Source organism: Vanessa cardui, chromosome 29 (genome assembly GCF_905220365.1).
Source record: "Vanessa cardui chromosome 29, ilVanCard2.1, whole genome shotgun sequence".
Classification (NCBI taxonomy): domain Eukaryota; kingdom Metazoa; phylum Arthropoda; class Insecta; order Lepidoptera; family Nymphalidae; genus Vanessa; species Vanessa cardui.
The window spans coordinates 3,321,930-3,349,729 of record NC_061151.1 but is presented as its reverse complement, the minus strand read 5'-3'; the positions used below and the strand labels follow the sequence as shown (position 1 = coordinate 3,349,729).

The 27,800-nt window shown below is 34.2% G+C and overlaps 1 protein-coding gene across 2 annotated transcripts in view; it reads left to right on the top strand.

Moving 5' to 3' along the window:
- Positions 1 to 27,800, top strand: part of LOC124541919 (lysosome membrane protein 2-like) — a 101,013-nt gene that overhangs the window by 59,191 nt on the left and 14,022 nt on the right. For both annotated transcript variants that reach the window (XM_047119851.1, XM_047119850.1), the window contains exons 2-4: positions 15,669 to 15,760; positions 16,436 to 16,599; positions 23,828 to 23,972. In XM_047119851.1, coding sequence (XP_046975807.1) covers positions 15,669 to 15,760; positions 16,436 to 16,599; positions 23,828 to 23,972 — 401 coding nt within the window. The remainder of the gene's footprint in view (positions 1 to 15,668; positions 15,761 to 16,435; positions 16,600 to 23,827; positions 23,973 to 27,800) is intronic.

Below are 27,800 nucleotides of genomic sequence, written 5' to 3'. Positions count from 1 at the left end.
GATCAGAGTAATGTAGTATGTGATGTTGTCTCATATTTATTTATTTAAATTTGCTTACGTTTTACGTTGGTATTACTTACACAATGTTCATGAATTACATTCTTATTATAAAAATATCATTGGTCCATTCTGACACTATGACCTTATGTAGTCGAGTCTTAAAAATAAATTTAGAGGTAGCTCTTCTAATATGTAAACTTCTAGATATTTATTACACAAACTAGCGGCCCGTCCCGGCTTCGCACGAGTGGATATAAGTTTATTTTTATATTTATACCTTTTATTTCTGTTTTATATATTATATTGTTGCGTTTTTCCGACATGTTTCACAATTGTCGTTCTATTTCAACTTATTTAGACAAAAACCTAAATAAATTATATACAAGAACCTTCCTTATAATCACTCTGTAAATTAGTGAAAATATCTTGAAAATCCGCTCATTTGTTTTGGAGTTTATAGTGAAAATACAGACAGACAGACACGGCCGGGTACGTTGTGTTATAATATGTAGTGATATAATTATTTTCTTTATAAAGACATCGTATAGTCATTTCTCTATAATGAGACCTAACGGCGCTTCGATTGATTACAATTCTTTCTGAACTGGCAATGATTAATAATTGATAATACATAGACGAAAAATTTATAGCGCGACCTGATGATCTTAATCGTTTAATTTACATATCAATAATATTAACACAATTCGAAAAGGGAAACTTCGAAAAGGATTAATTGTAGTAATAAAAGAAGCTCAGAGAATACTTAAATATTTCCAACCAGCATAACTTTGATCGTGAAATAGTTTAGACTGTGTCATAAATTAGCTGACTTAGGTGGACTTTGCAGGTCATTTTAAGCTGGTCTGTTTGAGTATCCGTTACATATTTTCTCAAAACCAGGTGGCACATTTGCCTCATCATCTTCAACCTGTATCAGTCCACTATAATTTAATATACAACAACTACATGTCATATTTAGGAGCTGAGATGGCCCAGTGGTTAGAACGCGTGCATCTTAACCGATGATTTCGGGTTCAAACCCAGGCAAGCACCACTATATTTATATGTGCTTAATTTGTGCTTATAATTCATCTCGTGCTCGGCGGCGAAGGAAAACATCGTAATAAAACCTGTATGTGTCTAATTGCATTGAAATTCTACATGTGCATTCCACACACTCGCATTAGAACAGCGTAGTGGAATATGTTCCAAACCCTCTCCTTAATGGAAGAAGAGGCCTTAATCCAGCAGTGGGAAATTTACAGGCTGTTACTTTACCTTAACCGTGTATACACAAATATGCATTAAGTTAAAAAGGGCTTCTTTAATATTACAAACAGACACTCCATTTTTATTATATGTTATAAGGAATAAAATTAATTGCGCAATTTCTAGAAAATTTTACTGACCCTGAGTTTGAACTCGGGACCTCGAAATTTGAAGCCTTAACTGTTTTCCACTAGACGAATAGTCTAAGCAAAACATTAGTCATGACTACATGTTATGTTTTAACTAATTTTTTTTATCGTCATCTTACAACAATATTTTCTTAATAAATAAATAATCTATACTATTCAATAGAGGTTAAATGTGTACGGTAAAATCTACGGAACTATTGATCGATTATTTTTTAACTAGTAGAAAGTTATCATATCTTTCCTAACTGATATAGGAAATTATAATTTATTGTACCTATCTTTGTTCTTTAACATTCTAATTTTAAATATTTAATTAATATCTACAGCTTAACTAGAAATATAGGCTGTATTTATTGCGAGTTTCTTACCGTTTCTTCTCGCTAGAAGCTGCTTTTCGAAACGGTGGTAGTATTTAATTATTGACGATTCAAAAACGCGTCATTGTAAAGTTTACTTGAATAAAATTGATTTGATTTGATTTGATCAAATCTATGAAATATTTGTATTGAATATCATCACATACATTACTCTTATCAATGTAAGTAGCTAAAGCACTTGTGTTATGGAAAATCAGAAGTAACGACGGTACCACAAACACCCAGATCCAAAACATCGACTCGGTCGGGTATCGAACCCGGGACTGGCGTATCCCTGAAACCCGGTGTGCACACTACTCGACCACGTAGGTCGTCAGATATAAAATATGATTTCATTTATTAATAAATTCCACGTGAATGCGGGGCGAATGACTAGAGTTATGATATATATGGAAAACCGTTAAACCGTTAAGCGGATAGCTTTTTTTGTGTTCCATAATTAAAAATTAAACAATTAAATTTTAAAATCTAACGAAACGTACTGTGCGAATATATGTACGTAATTACTATTTTTAAACGATCTCAACTACAGATTACTGCGTAGATAACCGTCATTCGAACCATGGACCAATCCCAAACCTGGGTATATATCGGTAACATTTTTTATTCATACATAATTATATAATTAATTCATAATTGTACAGTCGGGGTAAAAAAAGGTACGTCACCTTAAGATCTATTTTCGCGTGCTCAGTACGAGCGATAATCTGCTTTACCGATCTAGAATGACATATTGCGTCACAATTTGATGTTTAGATTAAAAGGTACTAAGAGTTTAAGACTTGATAAAGGACTTGAAAACTGACGAAGGCTTTCTTGCTTTGACTGTACAATGTACAAACAATGTTCGATTGGAAACCGGTTTTAATTTTTCGGGCACAGACAGTTGATTTCATTTTTTTCTTTCTTTTATCTCAACATCTGACAGTTCAAAGTTGAGCCAATAACACATCCGTGTATTAAAAGTTTGACAAAAAAAATACACGATTAATCGTATTTTTTTGTACGTCTGTCTGGCACACGGATATCGAACTAATGGATTTATCTGAGTTAATATTATTTATTTACAAAAAAACAAACTTACATTTAACTTTATAGTTACCCAATGTGTTAGTTAATTCGACTACTAAAACTCTATTAATAATTAGTTCATATTTAATTTAACAACATACATAAATTTATAAAATCAAATAACTATTTAAAAAATAATAACAATAATTCAATGCCCAGTAATTTAGTAATCAAAAATTAAAAACAAACAAAATAAACTTAAGAGTCGAGATGGCCCAGTGGTTAGAACGCGTGCATCTTAACCGATGATTGCGGGTTCGAACCCAGGCAAGCACCGCTGATTCATGTGCTTAATTTGTCTTTATAATTCATCTCGTGCTCAGCGGTGAAGGAAAACATCGTGAGGAAACCTGCATGTGATAAATTTCATAGAAATTCTGCCACATGTTTATTCCACCAACCCGCATTGGAACAGCGTGGTGGAATATGTTCCGACCCTTCTCCTCAAAGGGAGAGGAGGCCTTTAGCCCAGCTGTGGGAATTTACAGGCTGTTGTTGTTGTTGTTGTAAAATAAACTTAAGCAATGAAAAATATATTTATATTTCATTAAAAAAAATTGAATGACCCAAACATCACTAAGACTCCCTCGTCGATTTGGTAGTCGTTTTTGAACTTAAAATTAACAATTAACCACAATTGCCCACAGCGAATAATTGTGCTGTTTTTTTACTCATAAAACGGTACCCTAAGCTCTCCGGGTCCAATTAAAGATAATACTCGATTATGTTCGGTCATCGTGCCCAAAGATTCACGAATAAAAAACTCGAAAATATTTTTTTGCGGTTCAGAAAGTTGAAACTGTACTCGACGTTAGGAACTGTTTCGCTTTGTAGAACGTTTTTTTATTGTATGACACTACATAACAAACATATAACATACAAAATCCAATCGATTCGTCCTTCTGTATGTTTAAACACAATAAATTCAAGAAGTAACATATGGATTTTCGCAGTGCTCCATGATGAAATCTTTGTCGTAAAATTAATTACAACGACAATAACAACAACAGCCTATTAATTTCCCACTGGGCTAAGGCCTCTTCTCCCTTTGAGGAGAAGGTTTGACATATTCCACCATGCTATTCCAATGCGGGTTGGTTCAATATACATGTAGATTTCTATGAAATTAGACACATGCACATTACCTCACAATGTTTTTCTTCACCACTGATCACGAGATGAATTACAAATGAAACACATGAAAACTCAGTGGTACTTCTGGTTTTCAACCCGTAATCATCGTTTAAGATGCACGCGTTCCAAGCACTGGGCCATCTCGGCTCTCAAAATCATTAGATTATGTGTAAATTACCTGAAATGTGACAGTAACTGTTTAAGCATCGAAAAGATATATATCCACACATAGTTGACAAAACAAACTCTTTTAAAACTTGCTTTCTCGTTTCTGAAACACACCGCTAATATCTGGAATACGTCAGGTATTCCCCACCTATAAGACACCTTCAAGTATAGAGTGATTAGGCGTCTTCTAGACAAGTGCGCACCTTAGGGTATATACCTTACTGTCCATCAGACCTGATAACAGTTAGAGATCTAGCTTATAATAAAAAAAAAAACAATGGAACTTTCCTAGCATGCACTGTTTAAACCAATAGAGGTATATGTACAACTTATGAATATTATATAAATACCCTTATTCTCTAGTGAAACTGGGACTGTTAAATATAAAAAATAATCAGAATTAAAACGTATAAAGCAAACCCTTGCAACATATGTCAGTAAAGAAACATTGAAGCACCAATATGGCGCCTTAAGGGACAATGACCTCATTCGCGTAAAATTATTGGCAAGCCTTCGTACTGAAAACCATTGACAAAGTGTTTTTTTTTTATTTCAATATGTTATTAATATATGTGTAGGTTGTATCGTATTATTAACGATTCGAAGATTTTTTGCTCGATGTTTGCTATAATTATTTTTTTTGTTCTCTTAGACAATAACATGGAATATTTCTTAGAAATGATTGGTTGTTTTTGATAATTGAACCGAAATATGGATCCGTGTAATTTTATAAATCTGTGCGTCATTGAAAACATAAAATTAACGCTACAGATTACATTAATAAAAAATAGTATGCTCGATTCCTAAATCATCCAGTCAGATTCTTTTTATGGTATAGGTTTACGAACATATGGGCCACCTGATGGTAAGTGGTCACCATCGCCCATAGATAATAACGCTGTAAGAAATATTAACTATTCCTTACATCGTCAATGCGCCACCAACCTTGGGAACTAAGATGTTATGTCCCTTGTGCCTGTAGTTACACTGGCACACTCACCCTTCAGACCGGAACACAACAATACTGAGTACTGTTATTTGGCGGTAGAATAACTGATGAGTGGGTGGTACCTACCCAGACGGGCTTGCACAAAGCCCTACCACCAAGTAAAAGGCATTGTCTCGCCGGTAAAATTACAGTGGGCATATCTCGTGCCCGCAAGTTGGAAGTGTTACTCCAGTGCCCCGGAAAGCACGAGGCATTGGTATTATGCGTAATGTCTCTCCTACATTTCTTCAGTATGTTTATTCATCGTATCACAACAAAATCAAAATATTCTTTATTCAAGCAGGCTTTTACAAGCACCGTCACGGTAGAATGCGTAAGCGATGCTGTCGCGTCCGCCGAAAGACAGAGAGGGTACCGCTGGTTTTTTAGTGGGTAAACCCGGTGTGCTTGGGCGCACTCGGCAGATCAGACATTCGGCGTTCAGGGCTCCGGGGAGTCCCACACCCCCCCCCCCACTTTACATCACGTTGAGGAAGCGCGTAATGCGTTTTTCCAGCGAGAAAAAAAAAGGGTTTTACAAGCACTTTTGAATCGTCATTTAACAACTGTATTAAATCAAGCTACCACCAGTTCTCAGTAATTATTCTTTTTGAACATTTAAAAATACGGACATGTTAGTTAAATACAATTATATATGTATGTAATATAGGTAATATTGCCGGAACAACAACAGCCTGTAAATTCTCACTGCTGGGCTAAAGGCCTCCACTCCCTTTGAGGAGAAGGTTTTTTGGAACATATTCCACCACGCTGTTCCAATGCGGGTTGGTGGAATACACATGTGGCAGAATTTCTATGAAATTTGTCACATGCAGGTTTCCTCACGATGTTTTCCTTCACCGCTGAGCACGAGATGAATTATAAAGACAAATTAAGCACATGAATCAGCGGTGCTTGCCTGGATTTGAACCCGCAATCATCGGTTAAGATGCACGCGTTCTAACCACTGGGCCATCTCGACTCTTGCCTGCCTAAAGGTCAACAAGTAATACACCAATTATTAAAATACAAATTAGTTCTAAGCTGGATCAGTGCGTTTTAGTGTTATAACATATTATTACAACGCAGACCTGTAAAAACAATTGCGCATTATAGAAACCGGAGTTCCCAATTTTTTTTAATAACGTCTGTTTTTTTTAATTTAATTGACGATGGAATTATACAGTACAAGGAGTACCGTCAGAAAAACAATTTGATATACTATTTTTTTTAAAAAAAATGAATTATAAGTTAGATCGATTTTATTTGATAAGATTGTATTATTATAATAGCTGATATTAAGTTATTAATAATAGTTTTCCTCGTTGCTTTGAAAGTTGATAGATTTGAGAGAATTTTGTAAGATGTTTAACGACTAGGAATTTAGTTTTTTTTTAATCTATATCTATAAAGCGACACCATGTACAGATTAAACATGAAATCATATATATTATAACAGCTACAAATTTGAAATTTGATCGTTTTTATAACTCTACTCCCTAAGGGGGTAAAACGGGGCTTGGAAATTTGTGTTTATTTAGTCATTATAAATGATTGTGTCGTTATTATTATCACTTGTAAGACCAAAGACCACAGGGTTTGTAAGGAACTGGATCATGTAGGATTCCTTCCATAATCCAGTGGTACCACTAATAGAAACAAATACAGAAACATTTAAACATACGATGTAATTAAATTGTTCTTATAACTTTTTTTTGGTCTTACGGTGTAGTTCAATGACCCGACGTACGACTCAAATCATTCATTGTAAGTCTTCATTCTATACTAGCTGAAACCGGGGTTTCACGTGAAATTTGGTTTGTATTAACCTTTATTAAACTGTATTTTATTTTATAAGAAAGGTCAGATTTTATAATTATAATATATAGTATTTTCAATATTGCTATATTTGGAGTCGGTGTCATCCAAGAAAACCCTATAGTATATCCATCAAAACACAATACGAGACTATACTGGGTCAAACAAGGGGCTCGTATCGCTTCTTTCTTTTGATTTTTGAGGCGCGTACCCGTGGCTGACACCGGCTCCAAATATAACAATAACTATAACTACATTATATAATCGTAAATCGACTTTTATGTAGTCTAATATTTTTCATTTCATTTAACTTAGGAGAACTCTAAAATATATTTTGAATTCGCAATTATTTTTATTACTTTTTAGTGCATATTCATTTGTTTTAAAATAGTGTTTTGTTTGAAGTCGGTTTTGCTTTTTGTTAATTTTTTTATATTATTACTATTCATTGATAGGTCTGCTATCTTTATTTATAAAATAATCATACTAGCCAATCAAAACGTATCTTTCGCTGTAATGTAAGCTCTTGACCAATGACATCGCGTCAAATGTAGTCAAAAAAGAGTCAATAAGGCCCAGTGGTTAGAACGCGTGCATCTTAACCGATAACTACGGTTTCAATCCCAGGCAGCACAGCTGAGTATTCATGTGCTTAATATGTGTTTATAAATGGTGGAATATGTTCCATAACTTCTCAAAGGCAGAGGAGGCCTTAGGCCAACAGTGGGAAATTTACAGGCTGTTGTTGTTGTTGTTTGTTGTTGAATTCAAATGTTGTTCATTTGACTTTGTTCTCCTGTGGTTGGAATAGTAACTACTGATTATTTATAAGGACGCTTTAAAATAATTTTAAAGGCCGACAGTGCCTGCAATCCCCTTGATGTTGCAGATGTCCATGGGCGGTGGTAATCACTTTCCATCAGGTGAGCCTCCTGCTCGTTTGCCCCCTATGCCATAAAAAAAATAATAATGATATAGTCACCTAGATATCCGTAAATCTTTAAGAAAGATTGAAAGTAATCTGGACAGAATTTAAACTGGAATGTATTTCTATCCGTTTATTGATTTTGATGTCGAGTTAATTATATGATAAACCCACTAACCTAACCTAGCTAATAAATTATTGAATATTAATGCAGTGACCTGTGACTTTCTTTCGTGATTCTTCTCAGGTCAGTGTTTTCTTTCCCGAACCGGTGGTACTGTTTATACCATCAATAAGTGTAATGCGTCTACTTTGAATAAAGTTATTTGAGTTTGAATACATTCCATTTAATGGGTCTTTCGACATCTTAGAACATAAAACAAACGACAAAAAGATCGTCCAAAACATTAAAATGAAGCAAAAAAAGCCAATACGACATAACTTAAGTTATTAATTACAGTACAACAACAACAACAGCAGTGGGAAATTTACAACAGCCTGTAAATTTCCCACTGCTGGGTTAACGCCTCACTCTCCCTTTGAGGAGAATGTTCGGAATATATTCCACCACACTGTTCCAATGCGGTTTGGTGGAATACATATGTGGCAGAATTTCTTTGAAATTAGATACATGCAGGTTCCATCGCGATGTTTTTCTTCAGCGCCGAGCACGAGATGAATTATAAACACAAATTAAGCACATAAATATTGCGGTGCTTGCCTGGGTTTGAACCCGAAATCATCGGTTAAGATGCACGCGTTCTAACCACTAGACCATCTCAGCTCATTAATTACAGTATTCATAACAAATTATGTCATTTTTCACTACCGGAAATTTGTATTTACTTTTTTTGCTTCACTATAATGTTCCGCACGCTCCATCCGGCTTTACATAGACAAATTTAGTATCCGTAAACTAAACCATACCTTGAATATAGTAACCGGATATAGTTTAATTTGTTAAGTTTATTAATGATTTAAGAATCATGCGTTGTTCAGAGATACAAAATAATTGCTAACATTAAAATATTCGATAATATATCTTATATTATGATATATTATCTTCATATATATCCTCGTATAAATAAGCTGTCAATAATTACTATTAGAGATGAATATTTAAGTTTTTTTTTAATTTAAATGGTACGCACGCGTAAAAAAATGTTAGGATTTGATTTTTTATCTGTTTGTGATTTATGAACGACATATATTTTTTGTTTCATATTTGCAATACTTTTTTTATAGTCTTGTGGATGATGGATTCATAGTTTTTATATATACAAAATCAAGTTAATCGAGATCTATTACTTATTGAAAATTAAATACATTTAACAGCAATGAAAGATAGTGTAAAAATAATCTTAGCTTTCGCGCCAAGCAAGCAAAGCACTGTCAGTTACAAAAAGACACAAATTCATTTTTCCTATATTACTGCTTCGTAAAGTAGATGCAGAGCTGAGATGGCCCAGTGGTTAGAACGCTTCTTAACCGATGATTTCGGGTTCAAACCCAGGCAAGCACCACTATACATATATATATGCGTAATTTGTACATATTCATATTTCACCACGCTGTTCCAATGCAGGTTGGTGGAATACACATGTATGGCATGGCAGAACTTCTATGAAATTTGTCACATGCAGGTTTCCTCACGATATTTTCCTTCACTGCTGAGCACGAGATGAATTATAAAGACAAATTAAGCACATGAATCAGCGGTGCTTGCCTGGGTTTGGACCCGCAATCATCGATTAAGATGCACGCGTTCTAACCATTGGGCCATCTCGACTCACTAAAGTTAGTTCATTTCTTGATAAAAGGTCAAATTATTTGACGCACAGTATCAATACTTATCAAAATTAGCAACATATTCATTATGTCTACATCACAGAAACCATAATCCCCAATTCATCTTATCAATCACGCCGCAATCACCTTAGAGGGATGAATTAAAATCCATACTCTTGTCGAGAACTCAAATTATATCCAAAGCAAATTTCATCTCAATCGGATCAGCGGTTTAAGCGTAAAGAGGTAACAGACATTCGCATACATAATATTTGAATATTTGCAGTCATATGAAAGGTCGTTTTATATATCTAAAAAGGTAGACACTTCCCGGTGTATTAATTAATCATTAATTTAATCCTTGAACTAATAATCTTAATTAATTCATATTCTTGCATCTATCCCACGCAGTCTTGATTAATAAAATAAGAATTTTCAAATTTTATTTGTATATTAAAAAAAAGTTATTAGTGAAATAAATAATTTATGGACGAAGGTAAACATTACCTATTAAGCCTAAGATATTATCTAATTATTTGGAGAAAAGCTACCAGTCTACCAGGAGAAAAGGTATTAGGATGATGACAGATTCTGGCTGAATAGGCAAGATACTATAAACGATACTAAAAAAAACTGATAAAATTGACCTATTTTAACACGTATTTATGTAGTTATTTTTGTCCAGAAAACGCATTTGGATAATAAACGCAAATTTAAATGCGAAAACACAAATCGTAGGTATCAATTGAAAAAATTACGTTCCATATCAAACGCCTACCACTAGGTGTGGTCGGTGGTCGCCAAAAAAAATTAATTTATGCCAATTTTAATTCGTTAACTGGCAATTCCGAAGGCCTTTTCATGTCGGCCTTTTATGTTCGTAATCAAGGTTCCGATAATAAAAATAGAGTTGCCATGGATTGTAATAAATGATATATGTTAATACTAGTTGTTACTCGCGGTTTCGCACGTGTTATAGGGTTTAGTTGTCATGTGTTAGACAAAATCAAAATCATAATAAACTTTATTCAAGTGGGCTTTTACAAGCACTTTTGAATCGCCATTTAACAATTAAGTAAAGCTACCGCCGCGCGCCGGTTCGGAAAGTAGATTCTACCGAGAAGAACCGGCAAAAACTCAGTAGTTACTCTTTTTCAACATTTAAAAAAAATACAGTCATGTTAGTTAATATAATTATTTAACATTCCGAATCTGTGGTAGCTTCTCTTAATATAGATTCTTAAATGAAGATTCAAAAGTGCTTGTAAAAGTCTACTGGAATAAAGTATATCACTTGTGCAAGTCCGTCTCGGTAGGTACCACCCACTCATCAGTTATTCTACCGCCAAACAACAGTACTCAGAATTGTTGTGTTCCGGTTTGAAGGGTGAGTAAGCCAGTGTAACTACAGGCACAAGGGATATAATATTTTAATTCCCAAAGTTGGTGGCCCATTGACGATGTAAGGAATGGTTAATATTTCTTACAGCTATGGGTAATGGTGACCACTTACCATCAGGTTGCCAATATGCTCGTCCGCTAACCTATACCATAAAAAAAATATTTTGATTTATTTTTAGTTAGTTATTACACATTAATTACTAGAGATTGCTTATCGTACAATACTTTTACTTTTCTTCGATTTGCTTTTAAAAAAATATCAACATTAGCTATTTGCACATTAAAAACTAGTTTAATCTCCACTATGATTGCTGTTGCTTGAGTAAAAAATCATATCAAATACATCATGGCACAATTAAATTCATGCTGACAGACTTCCGTCTGATAAAGCCTTAAATACTTGCGGTATTTATGATTAGGTTTCATTTAGACTTGAATTATTATACAGCTTAATTTGAATAAATTAATAATATCACCGTCCACTGATACAGCTTGATATATATTTTACATATATGTCATTCATATTAATAATTAACATTGTTAAATAATAATAATTCTATTTATTAATAATAGATAGACAAACAATCTGGTATGTTTATAACACTTGGTGGTAGGGTTTTGTGCAAGCCCGCCTGGGTAGGTACCACCCAATCATCAGTTATTCTACCTCCGAATAACAGTACTGTTGTGTTCCGGTTTGAAGGGTGAGTGAGCCAGTGTAACTACAGGCACAAGGGACATAACAACTTAGTTGCCAAGGTTGGTGGCACACTGACGATGTAAGGAATACTTAATGTTTCTTATAGCGTCATTGTCTATGGGTGATGGTGACCAGTTACTATCAGGTGGCCCATATGCTCGTCCACCAACTTATACCATAAAAAATATATATCTATAACTGCAATGCTGATACTAAATATACTACAGAATTTGTTTATATACGACATTACATTAGAAACTTCGAAAATTTACAGTGTTTCTTTACTATATCGTCCATGTATTATATACAAAAACCTTTTTCTGGAATCGCTCTATCTTTAAAAAAAAACCGCATCAAAATCCGTTGCGTAATTTTAAAGATCTAAGCATACATAGGAACAGACAGCGGTAAGCGACTTTGTTTTATACTATGTAATGATGAGGTTTCTAAATCAGGACAGCCAGTATATATTAACAATTTACACTGTCTAACTTAAACTTTTTTTATACTGACAAGTGTTTTCCTAAAATCTATAGCTATATATCGCGCGATAAATTTAGTGTATGATAACCTTTATTCTCTCTGTTATCGATAACATGTTTCATATAGTTATTTAATCATAATATCGAATAACGTGTAACTATTATAACAATTTTATGATTGAATAGCAACATTTGATTGACACTTTTATAACTGTTAGACGGCCCAGTGGCTAGAACGCGTGCATCTTAACCGATGATTGCGGGTTCAAACCCAGAAAAGCACCACTGTGTCATGTGCTTAATTTGTCTTTATAATTCATCTCATGCTCAGCGGTGAAGGAAAACGTCGTGACGATACCTGCATGTTACAAATTTTATAGAAATTTTACCACATGTGCGTTCCACCAACCCACATTGGAACAGCGTGGTGGAATATGTTCCAAAACCTTCTCCTCAAAGGGAGAGGAGGCCTTTAGCCCAACAGTGGGAATTTACAGGCTGTTGTTGTTGAATCCGCGAGGCTACGTCATTTTTTTTTGTGATGTCTTAATGGCTGATTCGGTGTTAAAGGAGGCTTATAAATGGCAAAGGATTATGGTAGGCTACTACAAAGATTATTTAATTTCTATTTATATGCAAAAAAACTTATATGTTAAACATATAACTCAAAGGTTGTCTGACATAGTGATCTATCAACGTACATGCCAAACTAATGGGCGGATCGGGATAGATATTTGGCATGCAGGTAGATATAATGACGTAGGCATAGGTCTTCTGTTCTATTAAAAAAAAAAAGAAACACAACAACAACAAAAACAACAGCCTGGGTTTGAACTCGCAATCATCGTTTGGAAAAAAACAAAGTGTTTGGCAAAAAAGTATGTCATTCCTTGGATTTAAATTTGCTTCAAACCAAATTTCACTAAATTCAGTTCATTGGTTTGGTTGTGAATCGGCAACATACCAACAGACAAATTTACTTTCACATTTATAATATTACTATAGTTTTAACCTGTGGTATGAGACCTACAGCATATAAAGACAAAAAAAAAACATTTATTAATTAACATTTTATGGTTAATAAAACGCATGAAAAATGAATATCTCATTAATAAATATTATTAATAATATTATACCAGAAATGGAATCCTCACTGGCAAACCGGTCTTGTAAATGAGTCTGGGGCGATCTCTGGAATAATTAGACCTGAAGTTATCACCTTTTAGAATGCTTGCTCTCAAACAAGTTTTCTGACACTACAACCTTTGTTATATATGTCTGGATGGTATAAAGCTGAGATATAGTTATATGTGTAATAGGAGCTCACACTTCGCCGAACACGCACACAAGTATAGTACGACATAACTTTGATGTAGCATCGGCAAATTCAATAAAACCGATTACTGACAATTTCCACAACCAGTAGAAATAGCTCCCTATCGCGTCATTCGACGCTATTCATCGCTATAGATTCTCGCGTCAGTTCAACCCGAGAAAGCAAGTACATGTAAATCGACGTGTCATATTGACGAATAATTTATTACGTATTGTATTATAGGAGGCTTAAACCACACAATGTAAGTTTGTACATAATACATATATATATGTATTTGTATGTGTCATACGACATACCCCTCACAAAATTTTCCTTCACAATACGAATTATAAAAACAAAATACGCACATTATAATTCAATACTCGCCTGGGTTTGAACCCACGACCATCGTTAAATATTCACGTGTTCTAACCACTGTGTTATCGTATATTCATTGAAAATATAAAAATTGAATTCTTAACAAAACAATTTATAAAAACCTTCGGAATGTATTTGTTCAACGATTGACTTTATATTATACTAGCTGTGCCCGCGACTTTGAACGCGTTTGATTTTAACAAAAAAAATATTGTAGCCTAAGTTACTCCTTATTATATCAGTTATATGACAGTGAAAGTCCCATCAAAATCGGTCCAGCCGTTCCAGAGACAGACAAACAAAAATTGTAAACAATGTCATTTTCGTATACGTACCGTGTATACAAATGCATTGAGTAAAAAAGGGCTATTTTAATATTACAAACAGACACTCCATTTTTATTATATGTATGTATTGATTTGTGATTATAATACCCACTTAATTTATGAAGACATTTTTACCCACAAATGCTTATTTATATGCTATATCATTGAGTTTTATGCGATGTCATTTTATTATGCAAATATACGTATGCAGTATTTTTTTTTATTTCGGTTGGACGGACAAAACGGATACTGTTTCCTTCACTCTGGATTTTAGAAGCGATTTATATGTGTAATACATACATACAGAGAAAATACATAGTAAAGTAAAAAAAAACAAAAGCCTGTAAATTTCCCACTGCTGAGATAAGGCCTTGTCTACCATTAAGGAGAGGGTTTGGAACATTTTCAACCACGCTGTTCCAATACGGGTTGGTGGAATGCACATGTGGCAGAATTTCGATGAAATTAGACACATGCAGGTTTCCTTACGATGTTTTCCATGAATAAATTATAAACACAAATTAAGCACATATATATGGTGGTGCTTGCCTGGCTTTGAACCCGCAATCATCGATTAAGATGCACGCGTTCTAACCACTGGGCCATCTCAGCTCAAATACATAGTATAGTAGATAAAGCCTCAAAGTCATAATGACCTGTATTGAACCCGTGAGAAGACGATTCGGCTTAGCAACAAAGCAATTAACATTAGCAAGATAATATGACACATGTCGATTTTATGGTCATAACGACCGCCAAACGCAATATAATCGTAAAGTTATATACCAACCAAAACATCTAATTGCCTTTACAATACGACATCATTTAAATATTAATATTATGATATTCAAATCATGACTTAAATCCACATGCAGCTGAATTTCTATGAAATTAGAAACAGTTAATTTATAGATGAACAAAACTCCGGAGTTAACATAAGTAAAGTAGCAGCCTGTACATTTCCCACTGCTGGTTTTGAGGATTTGGAACATATTCCACGCTGTTCCAATGCGAGTTAGTGGAATACAGATGTGACAATATTTCTATGAAATTAGACACATGCAGGTTTCCTCACGATGTTTTCCTTCACCGCCGAGCACGAGACGAATTATAAACACAAATTAAGCACATATATATATATATATATATATATATATATATATATATATATAGTGGTGTTTGCTTGGGTTTGAACCCGCAGTCATTTAAGATGCAAGCGTTCTAACTACTGGCCCATCTCGACTCTATATTACGATATTAGTATTTTATAATTTTAGTCTTAATCTGCTTTCGGTTGAAAAATTTTGGAGAACCATATACGATATATAACAATATATCTATAAATATATCGAAATTAATATTTTCTTCTTTGTCGACAGGTTTATTCCTATTGTTCCTGCTTGGTTTCGTGGCGTTGGGAGTGGGACTCTTCATCATATTCCTTCATCCTTATAATGCCATATTTAATTGGGTAAGTCTTTCTCATTTCAACAAAATTTTAACTATTTTTTTTTAAAGCATGATTGTACTCCCTAAGGGATCCCCTAGTGGTATGTGGTCACCAAAAGTAATTGGCTATAGAATATATGATAAATGGGTGGTACCTACCCAGATTGTCTCGAAATAAGCCCTACCACCATTAATCTGGGTATTCGTTGCATTTTATCTGTTTACTTTCAATAGAAGATTCAGATAAATTTTCCAGTTTAGACAAGAGTAACATTAATTTGATATGGATGCTGAGAACATTGACAATCATTGTATATGCACGAGGAGTAAGGATAAGCTTATAACGCCAAGTGTCCGACTCCGCAAAGTCAATAAATCTTTCTTTGGGCAAGGTATCCGTTTCTATACTAAAATTCCGCAGACAATTTTTACTTTGCCTCTTCTTAAATTCAAATCGTTTATAAAAAATACATGGGTAAAAAAGGCTTATTACTCGATACAAGATTTTGTATTTTGTTGAAAAAGAGTAACTACTGAGTTTCTTGCCGGTTCTTCTCGGTAGAATCTACTTTCCGAACCAGTGGTAGCTTCACTTATGTTAATTGACGATTCAAAAGTGCTTGTAAAAGCCCACTTGAATAAAGATTATTTTGATTTTGATTGCAAATAACACTCAGATTAAATTATCTTTTAACAGAAAGTCGTGCTATCTGACGGTGGCGAGATCTTCGAGATGTGGAGGAAGCCTGAGGTGAAGCTGTACACTAAGGTTTATCTTTTCAACATCACGAATGCTGATGACTACATGTCAGGCAAGGATGACAAGATCAAGGTCAAGGAAGTCGGACCATACGTCTACCGGTATGTGTAACCCTTTATTAACACCGCCCCGGCTTCGCACGGGTGCAATTCTGATACTAAATAATATACACAATTTGTTTATTTACTACATCACCTTAGAAACATCTAAAATTATCAGTGTTACTTTACTATATTGTCTATGTATTATATACAAAAACCTTCCTCTCAAATCACTCTATCTATTGAAAAAAACCGCATCGAAATCTGTTGCGTAATTTTGAAAATCTAAGCATACATAAAGACAGACAGCGGTAAGCGACTTTGTTTTATACTATGTAATGATCACTTAGAGATCCAGGCATTGTCGTTTGGGGGGTTTTTCTTTATTTAGGGTTAGGGGTAATTTAAGATATACCTTTTATAATGATGATGATTTTGGAGGGGACCTAAGTTTTTAGCAAATTTCTTGGAATGACATAATTTTGAAGACCTCCATGGTCGAGTAATTTATACACCGGTTTTCATGAGTATGACACTCCGAGGTCCCGGGTTCGATGGCTGACCGAGTCGATGTAAAAATATGCCATTGATTTTCTATGTTATCTTGGGTCTGGGTGTTTGTGGTGCCGTCGTTACGTCTGATTTTCCATGATAAAAGTGCTTTAGATACTTACATTGGGATCAGAGTATTGTATGCGATGTTATCCAATATTTATTAATTTATTAAATCCCAATTTTATAACGGCTAGTTTCCAAGATCGTCACCATTATAAGACACTACTTCTAGACTAAGGAGGAAGTAACTGAAACGCTTGAAAAGTCTATTTATTGGCGCATTATTTTGGGTCTATTTCCTCTAATTCCAACAGAGCACGTGACTCAAAGAAAGACATTTTGTAAGGGTCAAGCAGATAAAGTTGAAGGTGGCAAGGTTTACGCTCTCTTAAAGTTCACAGATTCCTTTTTTGAATTTCGAAACGAAGGTCCGTTCCAAATTTAAACTATCTTTATCGTTTTATTTGCGCGTTAAATGTCAAAAGAGATTTTTACAAAACGTAACGGGGTTTTCCTTTCGCGAAATGTCGAGGTGCGTTTTGAAGAATTATTAATGTTTATCCTTCTAGAAACTTCTTTCAACCATACCCTTCCATCCCTTTGTTTATATGCGTCTCAACAACAATAGTCTGTAAATTTCCCACTGCTGGGCTAAGGCCTCCAGTCCGTTTGAGAACATATTCCACCACGCTGTCCAACACTTAGTGGTGAAATACACATGTAACAGAATTTCTATGAAATTAGACACATGCAGGTTTCCTCCCTATGTATATGGTATACGTATATATGTCTCATAACGAGTTTAAATTTGGGTTCAATTTTAAAACGTCTCGTATTAAGATCGTTGACCCCAATAGTTCTTGTAAAGCAAGTTTTTTCGCAGCCCTAAAGGCAGCTTTCGACAATTCTAAACAAAAATATTTTGGTGTATCAATGACGAAAGAAATGTGTTCTAAAGAATATTTGTTAATTTAAAACTTCAAGACCATGCAGGGATTTCAACAGCAGCACTAAATTAAGAGTTCTAAGAGATTTCATGTCTGCCTCGTCAATTTGTAACGAAAAACGGTACGCTATTTTGATTTGTATAACCTTTAAATTTCATAATTTATAAAGTTAATTTCGCGTGTACCTTTCTGAATTTTCACAATTGCAAACTGGCTTGAGTTTTCAGTTCTTTTCATTCGTTCATGGTACTCACATCGATATGTTCTGATTTGAAGCATAAATGCGAGTTAGGTAAAGATTATAGCCTCCTAATTGCAGTAATTAGAATCGCATTAAATGTGTACGGAATAAGTTATTGCACTTTTTCTTGCAGTTTTAACGGATGAAGGTGACCACTTAACATATCAGGAAGGTAATTTATAAGTATACAACAAGATACATAAAAAGATTTTTTTTTAATTTGTTGTGTTATAGTACTAATAAATTTCGATCTTTTCTATTTTTTTTTATGTTATAGGTTGGCGGAGCATACGGGCCATCTGATGGTACGTGGTCACCATCACCCATAGACAAGGACGCTGTAAGAAATATTAACTATTCCTTACATCGTCAATGTACAACCAACCTTGGGAACTAAGATGCTATGTCCCTTGTGCCTGTAGTTACACTGGCTCACTCACCCTTCAAACCGGAACACAACAATACTGAGTACTGTTGTTTGTCGGTAGAATAACTGATGAGTGGGTGGTACCTACCCAGACGGGCTTGCACAAAGCCCTACCAGTCAACTCTAGTTTAAAAGCTAGTCGACAAATATCAGTTTAAAAAAAAACATCAAATATCTTTTTTAATCTGTCCGTGTTTATGACTTATGTAAATATCACGAGCGCGTTCCAAGTTGAGGAACAAAATAACATTTAATTCTAGAATTTTCTATAAGTCATGGCTAATTGGAAATACGAGTTAATTAATTCAAATAGTCAGAGTAATTAAGTAGTTCTTTAAAGGAAAATGATTCACAACATGGGGATCAAATGTTAGTAAACGACACGGAAGCGAGTTAATTTGCATTCGTTGTTTTTTTTTTTTAAATCGATGTGTGGACGATCGTATAAAATTATTCTCAATTTAAATTTTATTAAAGAAAACCAAAATTTTACTTTTTAAATTTATTATAATAAATTAGTCATTTTTTATTGTATTTAAAAAAAATGAATTCCATTTTCAAAAAATCAATTTATTATTTTATGTTCGTGTAATTTAGATCTTTGTCTTTAGATGCGTGTTGTATTATTTATGTATATACTGTCAGAGTAAGAAAACCTTCGTCAGTTTTCAAATTAAATCCTTTGTCAAGTCTTAATACTCTTAGTACCTTTTGTAACTAAAGCACTAAACTGACAACTGCATATAAAATTAAACTTACATAGTATGATAACTTGGTTCAAAATAGTACAACATCTTTGGACTACGTCTAGTATATCAAAATGAAATCTTTTTAGTGGCGTATTTAGTCATTACAAATTTAAATTAGACATGATATCTTCTACTGAATTGTCAAAATATGTCTGTCAGTGTCATATATTCTCGATCGGTAAAGCAGATTATCGCTCATACTGAGCACACGAAAATAGATCTTAAGGTGACGAACCTTTTCTTATCCCGACTGTACATATGTGAGTATCAGTAGATACAGATATATAAAGATTATATTCCGTTAAACTTATTTTATATATTGAGACACCCATAAACACACAAAGTGGTAATGGTAAGTGGTAACCACCGCAATACTGACACATTATAACCACAATATACCTTAAAATGGAAAATTATTAGATTTAATTGCTATTAAATTAAATTATATGTTATTAAAATTTTAATTAATTATGAATAATTAAATATAGTATGTTGTTGTTAAATATACAGCGTCACAATATTTAAGGCCGTACAACCGTAATACATACTTATAAGTGTTTTCAATATCACTATTAAAAGTACCGATTGAAAAAAAAATTGATATGACTAAATTTTTTATTAAAAGTAATATGCATAGAAAAATATGTGTCAGATCTATATTCATATATAATTATTATAAATACGATAAAAATAAAACAGAAATATATTTTTGCAAACGGTACTTTAAAAAAATTTCATCAATAGCCTGTAGTATACAATAGCCTCTAAGTTCTATAGTTTTGTAGTACTGTTAAGTACATATCATATATCTTAGTCAAATATTGACAAACTATTTACGAAGATATAGGTAGAAGCATATACACTTATAATATAATAAATACACTATTATGATATTTTATGATAAACTATTGGCTAAAATCTTTGAAAATAAAAAAATTTAAAAAACTAATTTACATAACAGTCAAATTATTTTTCTGTCCCATTTGCTGTCAACTTGACCTTTGGAGTAGTGGTGCAAAAAGCTTCATCAAAAGTATTCTCGCCTTATTGCCTCCTGGTGACAGGAGGGTTCGTTTGCCCAGAGGATCAGAATTGCGATTCAACGGGGAAACGCTACTAGCATTCTTGCCACCATTCCACGCGGTCAAGATTTATACAAAGTATTTTTAATTCATATTTGTACCCATTTAAGGTCAAATGTTATTATTTCTTATGTTACAACAACAACAGCCTGTAAATTCCCACTGCTGGGATAAAGGCCTCCTCTCCGCTTGAGGAGAAGGTGGAACATATTCCACCACGCTGTTCCAATGTCGGTTGGTGGAATACACATGTGGCAGAATTTCTATGAAATTTGTCACATGAACCCGCAATCAAATCATCGGTTAAGATGCACGCGTTCTAACCACTGGGCCATCTCGACTCTATTTTCTTATGTTAGTATATTATGTGTAAAGACAAGAAATACTATATATCATCAATTATTTATTTAAATTTTCGTCGTTAAAAATTATCATTACTAAACGGATCTTAAGTCGTTAGAAATATTTAAAAAAAAATTATGGCGTCGAATCTTTAAATTAATACTTAAATTATGATGTAAAGTAGCTGTTTAGTTAAGAAAGTAACTGTTTTTTACGCTTTCACGATGGAATCGCTAAACCGAAGTTGATAAAACTTTCGTATAAAGGAAGTTTTTGTATCTAGCAATCACCTCCCAAAAGGCGATCGAAGCCCAAGATAAAATTATTATGTCATAATTATTGCATAATATGTCATTGTTATATTAATCTGGATTATGTCTCATTATCTTGAAATTTTGTGGATAGGATAGGACCCCAATGCTACTTCACCTTGGAACTAATTTTGCTAACATATCGGTCATCCATCATACTATATGTATCACTTAAAACAATATATTTTCGTTGATATAGTCTCCCACCAACCCGCATTGGAACAGCGTGGTGGAATATGTTCCAAACCTTCTCCTCAAAGGGAGAGGAGGCCTTTAGCCCAGCAGTGGGAATTTACAGGCTGTTGTTGTTGTTGTTGTATAGTCTCCCAGTCCCAATCTCTACGTCTGCGATATATCTTGTACAATGCAAACATGTACTAGGTGATCATATATTTAACTAGTTTTAGCCCACAGCTGCGCTCGCGTTTTAGGGGATTGGCAGGCAAAAAAGTAGCCTATGTCCTTCTTTGGAGTTCAAGTTTGCTTCATACCAAATATCATCAAATTCGGTTCAGCGGTTTGGTCGTGAAAGAGCGACAGAAAAACAGAATAACTTTCACATTTATAATATAATATTAGTATTGATTAGGGTACCAACTTATGTTCCGTTTTAATTACCACCCAAATATGTTCTGCTAACGGTACACTCGGCAATGTGTGTGAATATACGAATTCCTAAACCGGTACCCAAATATCACGTGCAAAAACGAAGGTTATAATTAATAGTTCATTAACAAAAATCAAAGATCATACACGGAATAACGTATGTAACAGAAATGCTATCAATCATTACATAGTATAAAACAAAGTCGCTTAACGCTGTCTGTCCATATGTATGCTTTGATCTTTAAAATTACGCAACGGATTTTGATGCGGTTTTTTAATAGATAGATTGATTCAAGTGGAAGGTTGAGTCGAGATGGCCCTAGTGGTTGGAACGCGTGCATCTTAACCGATGATTGCGCGTTCAAACCCAGGCAAGCACCGCTGATTCATGTGCTTAATTTGTCTTTATAATTCGTCTCGTGCTCAGCGTTGAAGGAAAACATCGTGAGGAAACCTGCATGTGACAAATTTCATAGAAATTCTGCCACATGTGTATTCCACCAACCCGCATTGTAACAGCGTGGTGGAATATGTTCCAAACCTTCTCCTCAAAGCGAGAGGAGGCCTTTAGCCCAGCAGTGGGAAATTACAGGCTGTTGTTGAAGTGGAAGGTTTAGGTATATGTATAATATATACACACAATACAGTAGACAAGTACTGAAAATTTCTAAACGTTGTAAGGCATTTTGCAGTATATTTAGTATCAGCATTGCCGTGCGAAACCGGGGCGAAACGCTAGTCATATATCAATAGAAGTTGTATAGGTGAATGATATTTGTTTAATTATATATATTAGGACGAGCGAAGCCGGGTTTTCACATATTATGTAGATATTACCTTTTAGTATATTTGTTTTTATTTTTTCAAATCATTGTATCACGTTTGTCGAGTTATTGTGAATGAATTAATAAAATATATAAAAGTCTTCGGGCAATTAATTGAACAAGTCAACATTACTATTTAAATATTAAATTTTAATGTTTCAATAAGTAGACAATACATAACAGCCTGTGTGTTTGAAGTTATACTTCTTGTGACGTGTTTTTTATTGAAAACTTAAACTGTGATTTTTTTTTTTAATTTTAAATAAATATGAGACAACATCACATACATTACTCTGATCCCAATGTAAGTAGCTTAAGCACTTGTGTTATGGAAAATCAGAAGTAATGACGGTACCACAAACATCCAGACCCAAGATGATATAGAAAACTAATGATAATCTACATCGACTCGGCCGGGAATCGAACCCGGGACCTCGGAGTGGCGTACCCATGAAAACCGGTGTACATACCACTCGACCACAGAGGTCATCGAATTGTTGTTGACGACATCCGTGTCTTGTTTTCATTTAGAGAATAATAAGTATAATAATAAGTAGATTATTAATAGTTTATTGCAATCAATTATTTGCAAGCAATAAGTAGTTACTAGTAAGTACCACTTGATGGTAAGTGGTCACTACAGTCCGTACCCATTTGTGCTCTTAAACAATATTGGTATTGAAATTACAGCCTGCAAAATTTATGCAGCGTTTATCCACTATGCAAGCTCGTTAGGAGAATTTGTGAAGTTTGCACAGTTGAGCATAATATAAACACTTATTAAACACATTAAAAATATTGATCACCGTTTTATCTCAGTTTTGCTAATTACTGGACCATCTATGTATTATTTTTAACATAAGATTAATTAATTTGAGTCGAGATGGCCCAGTGGTTAGAACGCGTGCATCTTAACCGATGATTGCGGGTTCAAACCCAGGCAAGCACCGCTGTTTCATGTGCTTAATTTGTCTTAATAATTCATCTCGTGCTCTGCGGTGAAGGAAAACATCGTGAGGAAACCTGCATGTGACAGATTTCATTGAAATTCTGCCACATGTCTATTCCACCAACCCGCATTGGAACAGCGTGGTGGAATATGTTCCAAACCTTCTCCTCAATGGGAGAGGAGGCCTTCAGCCCAGCAGTGGGAATTTACAGGCTGTTGTTGTTGTTGTTAAGTAATTTATTTTTATTTTTTTAGTGAGGCTCTGGAACACAGCGAGGTCAAGTTCAATGAGAACGGTACCCTCTCTACGATACCCCGACACCCTCTAATCTGGGAGGAAGAACTCTCAGAGGGCAACAAAGAGGATGATATGCTTTACCTACCTCACATTGCTTTATTGGTAAGTATGAAAATGGAATAAATTTATTTCTTATACTACCGCTTAAAAGGAATGCTTAAAATTATTATGTTCCTGGTATATCTGGATTCATTCAGGTAACAAAACCTCTTAGATCCCAATGTCAATAAGCTGTATATAGCCAAGCCTTTGCTTATTAAACTCACAAACGAATTAAAAATAACAACTCACGACAAATTATACTACACAGATAATAAACAAAAATAATTTAAATTAATGATTGAACAAACCAAATTTAAAATTCGAATGCAAATAAATCTTGATTATTGAAATTAGAAATGAATATAGAAATTCATATATTCCGAATACATTTGCACAGACTATAAATTGATAATAGAATGAAAAAAAAAAGTCACAAGGGTGTGTTATGTTTAGAACCTGACAATCAAGGTTATATAAATAATATAAAACAGCCATGACATTTATACTTAAATAAAGTTTCTTTAAACTATTATTTGAATCTATACGACAAAATTGAATTATTCTTATTATACACAATTTGAAATTAGAACATAATATGTTGTAGCTAAACTAGCAAAACTTTTAAAAAAGGCAAAAGGAATTTCGTCTCAAAATTATTGGCTAATAATAATTTCTACTACATTAATACAAATAAAAAAAATCGTTTTGACTTACATTCTTATAGCAGATACTAAAGGCCCAAATGTTTAAAATTCATTCTTAATAAAACATTTAAAGCCTAATATATTTAAGACAGCAATTGATGATTATTTAAACTGCCATTAATACGTATAGCAAAGGTCGTGTTTTGGTCAGCCGCGTTAGAACAGATATCCGTACCGACTTTAAAAAACTAGTTTTAAATTAACATTTATAAAATAGGAAATGTTACGATCTTGTCTTGACAAATAATAAATTATTTATTTTAATAACGTATTCGAAAATAGATTAAAATAATTAATTCATTAATTCGAATTCCCTATTTTTTTTTTTTTTTTTTTTTTTTTTTTTTTTTTATTTATCTGTGTACGAATAGATTTTGTTTACTTGAACTTATGACGCTTAATTTTTACATTAAATCGATACTAATTTAAAGTTTAAATGTTTGTTTGTAAGTTGGGAGTAATCTGGGAAACTAATAATAATGATATACAAAAAAAAGTTTTTGAATGTTACTTTATTTCTAAGTACTATTTCTTAATAAATTTCACCCGTACGAAACCAGAATAGGTCCCTAGTTTAAATATAAAAAGAGTTGTATATACTTATGTACGCGAGAGAATACAACAACAACAACAACAACAGCCTGTAAATTCCCATTGCTGGGCTAAAGGCCTCCTCTCCTTTTGAGGAGAAGGTTTGGAACATATTCCACCACGCTGTTCCAATGCGATTTGGTGGAATACACATGTGGCAGAATTTCAATGAAATTTGCCACATGCAGGTTTCCTCACGATGTTTTCCTTCACCGCTGACCATGAGATGAATTATAAAGACAAATTAAGCACATGAATCAGCGGTGCTTGCCTGGGTTTGAACCCGCAATCATCGGTTAAGATGCACGCGTTCTAACCACTGGGCCATCCATGACGCGAGAGAATAGTTCTTTAAAAATAGTTTTAATTACATGTAAACAATTAATTAAAACAACAATAATCTCACGTTAATAATAAAATTATATTTATCTTTATGACAAATTTAATGACTTACTTTATTATTATTACCTTATAATAACATTCAGTAACAAATTTAACAACGCACAACTTCGTCATAAAATAAACATTGTAAGATAAGCTTTTAAGTTGTCTATTTATTATTTTCATATCACCATTTACTTGGTGATAGGGCTTTTTGAGCCCGTTTGGGTAGGTACCACCCACTCGACAGGCTTGCTATTTTCTGAAATATTAGAGATATCGCATTTTCTCACTACACATTTTCGTCTTATTTTTGTTTATATTAACTAATTTCATCGTTTAATTTCATATTTTTTTCACTTTTTTACTTTTAAATTTTTCTATAATAATTTCGCTAAGTCCTACCCGTTACGTAGTATTAAATATTTTCATATAAAAATTTTGTTCGATTTTGACCGCTTTTTTTTCGTGAATCCTACTCGGATCCACCCCCAGATCATCGCCCCGTACTCGTTTTCTCGATTTCCACTCGGGAAATCGGAAAAGACACCCACCCTCAAAACCGAGGTTACCTAAGCGATCGAAACACGGTCTCCTTACAGGCTTGCTATTTTCTGAAATATTAGAGATATCGCATTTTCTCACTACACATTTTCGTCTTATTTTTGTTTATATTAACTAATTTCATCGTTTAATTTCATATTTTTTTCACTTTTTTACTTTTAAATTTTTCTATAATAATTTCGCTAAGTCCTACCCGTTACGTAGTATTAAATATTTTCATATAAAAATTTTGTTCGATTTTGACCGCTTTTTTTCGTGAATCCTACTCGGATCCACCCCCAGATCATCGCCCCGTACTCGTTTTCTCGATTTCCACTCGGGAAATCGGAAAAGACACCCACCCTCAAAACCGAGGTTACCTAAGCGATCGAAACACGGTCTCCTTACAGGCTTGCTATTTTCTGAAATATTAGAGATATCGCATTTTCTCACTACACATTTTCGTCTTATTTTTGTTTATATTAACTAATTTCATCGTTTAATTTCATATTTTTTTCACTTTTTTACTTTTAAATTTTTCTATAATAATTTCGCTAAGTCCTACCCGTTACGTAGTATTAAATATTTTCATATAAAAATTTTGTTCGATTTTGACCGCTTTTTTTCGTGAATCCTACTCGGATCCACCCCCAGATCATCGCCCCGTACTCGTTTTCTCGATTTCCACTCGGGAAATCGGAAAAGACACCCACCCTCAAAACCGAGGTTACCTAAGCGATCGAAACACGGTCTCCTTACAGGCTTGCTATTTTCTGAAATATTAGAGATATCGCATTTTCTCACTACACATTTTCGTCTTATTTTTGTTTATATTAACTAATTTCATCGTTTAATTTCATATTTTTTTTCACTTTTTTACTTTTAAATTTTTCTATAATAATTTCGCTAAGTCCTACCCGTTACGTAGTATTAAATATTTTCATATAAAAATTTTGTTCGATTTTGACCGCTTTTTTTCGTGAATCCTACTCGGATCCACCCCCAGATCATCGCCCCGTACTCGTTTTCTCGATTTCCACTCGGGAAATCGGAAAAAAAGCCCCCCACACCCTCCCAGTTTTCATTTGGTATATCGACTCAGATGACCTTGTAAAGAAAATTAAAAACTTTTGTAACAATTTTCAAAATTAAACTTTCGTTTCGGTTGCTCAGTAGGCTAACTTTTGATTGTTAGTCACGTCATTTTCTTCTCTGGTGGATGAATCTTTCACAAAAATGACGTAATTCAATAATCGGAAGCTATGGACCGTACCTGTCGTGCGGGATAATCTAGTCTGCGACCAGATTTTGGATCCAGATGGATTCGGAGATGGAGACCGCTTCGGAGGCCTCTGTCGAAAAACATCGCCCGCTGGAGACGGATGACTCCGACTCCGGAAGCGAGGGAGCTGAGACGGCGAGACCCACTGCCCACCGCCGCGGCAAAAATAAAGGTAACGTCCTAACCCGGGCTAGGGCCGAACTAAAGGAAAAGGAGGAGGAGGATCGGGAAGTTGCCTTCGAGAGGGCTCTCCGTAGCCGTGCCTTTAAAAAGGCACCAACCGAAAGGAAGGACGCAGTAGTGCCGTCATCGTCGGGCACAAACAGCATGGACCCGGCGACGCTCGGAGCGGAGGAACTGCACGCGGAGGTGGAGCGCAACGTAGCC